Source organism: Pyricularia grisea, assembly GCF_004355905.1.
Source record: "Pyricularia grisea strain NI907 chromosome Unknown Pyricularia_grisea_NI907_Scaffold_1, whole genome shotgun sequence".
Lineage (NCBI taxonomy): Eukaryota > Fungi > Ascomycota > Sordariomycetes > Magnaporthales > Pyriculariaceae > Pyricularia > Pyricularia grisea.
In genome coordinates, this window is record NW_022156716.1 from 3,383,745 (window position 1) to 3,387,455 (window position 3,711).

The following is a 3,711-nucleotide window of genomic DNA, read 5'->3' on the forward strand; positions in this document are numbered from 1 at the left end:
TGTCAACAGAAACATGCCGCACTCATTGTGATGCTTGTATAGAGACCAAAATGATTCTTAATATGTACCAGAAGAGTGACCCCACCAAAAAAATATGTACACGAGGTCAATTAGAAAACGAAAAAAATAACACGCTCCAAGATACCATGATAAGATTCCGTTCTGGAATTCAAAGCCGCCCAATCCTGTAGACATACTCTGGAAAAGAGATTCCTCGACTCTTAAAGAAAACGAAATAAAGAAATAAAAAAATGACGCCGGGGCCAATGCAAATCGAGTGTCTTTTAGATAATCATAAACATGGGGGAAAAAGCTCCACACACCAAGCCAATGCTAATGCCGGCTGTATGAGGTCCTCTAAGGTTGGCAGAGACCAAACTCGGGGGGTTCTCCTACGAGGATGTGGTCTGCATAAACTTCTTATCCAAGGCTCCCAAAGCCCGCACATCTTCGTTGAATTGCTTGAGTGAAGGTAGGGTTTGCTTTTGAGCCCCTGCAGCCAAGGCTGCCGCTGCCATAGCATAGGCCGAAGTGCTGGGGGTGTGTTCCCGCCCAATGAGTCGAGGGGAGTTGGAGGCGCTGGCGCCACCATCGGTTGTGCTCCTGGGAACATCTGTTGTAGGGTGAAGTAGTGCGGAAAGACTGGCCTTGTTGCCACTTGGAGCGGGTGCAGGAGCGCTGTCAGAATGCGAAGACCTTGGCGGCGAAACCGAGGCGTGCCTGGTTGGTGGCGTATTGGTCGGAGGAAGAGCTGGTAAGGGGCCTGGGAGCGTCCTGGCGCCTGCAGCACCGTGTCTTGGGTCGGCAATGTGGTGAGGGTGCAACTGCGAGTCTGTCCCAGTGCGCGGTTGCGGTAAGCGAGGGGATCTATGGGCAGCATATGCGGGCATCAGAGGACCCAAAGGTGGCGTCCTAGACTGAGAAGCCGTCGAGACAGGCGGAGGAAGCGTCCGGTCAAATTGAGGCGTAGCCTGAGGAGGCGGTGGTGATGCGTAAGGGTAGTGGCCCGGCGGCGGTGCGTGCGGGTGCATATGAGCGTGGTGAGGCGGCGCGTACGCTGGGGGCGCAACTGTGTAGTGAGTGTATGGCGGTGTTGCGGGCGATGCTGGCCAGTGAGGGTAAGCATGCTGTACGTAGTGTGGCGGATACGTGTGCGAGCCCGGGTGCAGGTGGTGAGGAGGACCAGCCATGTACGGTGCCTGTTGCATCGGTGCTCTTGTCATGGGTGGCACCTGTGCCTCGCTCATGCTCGATTCTGGGTAGAGACCCTTTTCGGGGTAAATTTGGCGCAAGTTGGGATCGGCTGTCGGTACAGTGAGCTCTGGTTGGCCAGCCATGGGCCTCGAGTAGTATGAAATCAAGTGCAAGTGTTGGCCTGTCGAGGTTGTGATGCTGAAAGACTGCTTCATGAGACCGTCCGCCTTGTATCTGTAGCCATCTGGCTCTGTCTCGTCTTGGGACCCGTCGCTACCGCGGCCCGAATCGGGAGTCTTGCCGGCGCCTCTCCTCGCGTTACCAAAGCCACCTCCCCTCTTGCCCTCCATCTCGCGGTATGTGAGGAAGCTTCCTGATACTCTGCTGGCACTCCATGATTTTCCATCTGTCCACCTCCTCATGCCAGCTTCCCTCTCGTCCCACACAAAGACTGATCCGGAGCGTATTGACTGACGTTCCTTTTCTGAGAGTCTCCGTTGAACCCGAGGCAGAAGACCTACTCTGCAGGCCTCAAACAGCTTTATGGCATCGGCAGGCGTCCTGACGAAGCCGTGATATGTTTCCATCATTTTGATGTGTGTGTATGTAGGTGTATATGGTTGTTGTGTATGGTTGAGTGTATGTATGTAGAGATGTGATGTATGTCCCGTATTGTTCTGGTTGGCTTGTGGTTTAAGATGACGGGTGGTGTAGGAAGATAGAAGGGACGATTTTCCAAACAAAAAGACGACCTAAAGGAACGTTGCAGATCGGTTGGGGCCAGGCAGTAGCTTATTTTAAGAGGAGCTGAACCATGCAAAGAACGACGTAGTGTAGGCCAAGATGCGCACGGTATAGGGTGGTCAAAATGCCATGCCTGAGAGGGATAGACTCGTGCAAGTGGAGAAAGCGGACCACTTCCCAAATGAGGTTGTGGTTCGGGTTGGGGTGGTGTGTGGACACGAGTGGGCGTGCTAAGCAAAAGTTCCCCACAGCGCGGCGCCGCAGACCCTGGTAGAAGAGATCCGTTGGGCCTTGGCGTTTCTGGTGTGATGGCAAGTCTAGTCGAGCAGCGCGGCCGACGGCGGCCGAACTTGCGAGTCGAGTCGAGTCGGTGGGCGGTCCGTTTACCAGGGCCCTCGATGAGACGCAAGTCGCGAGACCACAAAGTCAAGTGGTGTTATTTCTGTGGGACCCTCAGACTTGGCAGTTAGCGACGGGGATAAGTCTATCGGAATGGTGGGCGACGTGACAGAAGCTTAATCCAAGCAGCCTTCAGACACGCGGCGTAAGGGGCGGCCTTGTTCAACTAAGTGTTGGATCGCTCAGGCATCTGGCGCCCCCTTTTGTTTTCCTAATCGCGCGGAATCTTAACTGTGTCCGGGATGACGGCACAGGGCAAAGGGCGCGCAGCTCGCAACTCGCAACTCTATGCCTGCCGAACAGTAGGTACCTATCTCCCAAGGGTGGGTCCTACGTGGCTACCAGGCAGGCTAGGCAAGCCAACTTGGCTGCTGCTAGGCAAACGGGACGTACGAGACGTGCAAGGTCTGAGCCTGGCTCTGAGAGGGTATTTGGTTTTTCTTGCTTTCCCTTTCCCACCACCGATGCAAGTCTTGTCCATAGGGAAGGATCGCCACGGCACCCACTTTAACACCGTGACTGAGTAATTGATTTGAATGCTTTTCGGCAGTTCCAGTCCTTGACTTTCATGCTGCTTTGAAGGTATCCTCTTTTTTGACATGATGACCAACAGAGTAAAAAGGATAAATTGGATTGCTAACCATAGACAGGAATAGATCGAAGGGAGAAAAAATTTTTTACGCAAGGGTGGAATGTCTGGCTGTTTTTTGAAGATCGAGTAATGGTGGCTTTGACGATAATTTGGAAATAAGGACAAGGTAGGGAGCGACAGAGGACTCGAGAAGAAACACAGAACAAAATAATAATATACATACCAAGATGACGAGGCAAAGGTGAAAAATACGCTCGGTTGTTGGGGGAAAAAAAAAAGTGGTTTATGTTCACAAGTCAAACGTCGGTCCGAGATGCGAGTGTCTTGGATTTTATTGTTTGGTGGTCAAGCTCTCCCGCCAAGGTTGCAAAATCCGAACCTTGGTGTTCGGCCGTTTGATGATGATGATGTCGAGACCTGCGCAAGAAGTCGAAGAAACAAAGGAAGCAGGGTAAGAAAGAAAGAAAAAATCTCGTCTCCTGTCCCGATGTGCTGAGTATTGTCGCCCGATAAAAAGGCCGACGGGCGGAAGGAAACAAGGTGCGTTACGGCGCTTCTTTGAGACGCACGTTTAAATGTGATTTTTCTTGAGGCGCTTGGGTGATCGCTCCACTTTCCCTATTCTTTTTTTCTTCTTGTTGTCTTTTCTCCAGATGCAGGAAGGTGCACCCCAAGAAAGATTTAAGACGAATCAAGCAACAAACGGTGTAATGTACCGTGGCTGAAGTAGAGCAAACGGGTAGAAGATAAGTACCTGCGCGTTGTCGAAGGGGCCCAGAAGG

At 52.4% G+C, this 3,711-nt stretch overlaps 1 protein-coding gene across 1 annotated transcript; it reads right to left on the reverse strand.

The window, feature by feature from the left end:
• Positions 1-392: 392 nt before the first annotated feature.
• On the reverse strand, positions 393-1,784 carry PgNI_00999 (uncharacterized protein; the record flags this gene model as incomplete). Its single annotated transcript, XM_031121076.1, has 1 exon — positions 393-1,784. The coding sequence occupies one exon, from the start codon at positions 1,782-1,784 to the stop codon at positions 393-395; it is 1,392 nt and encodes a 463-aa protein (XP_030986462.1).
• Between the last annotated feature and the right edge of the window lie 1,927 nt (positions 1,785-3,711).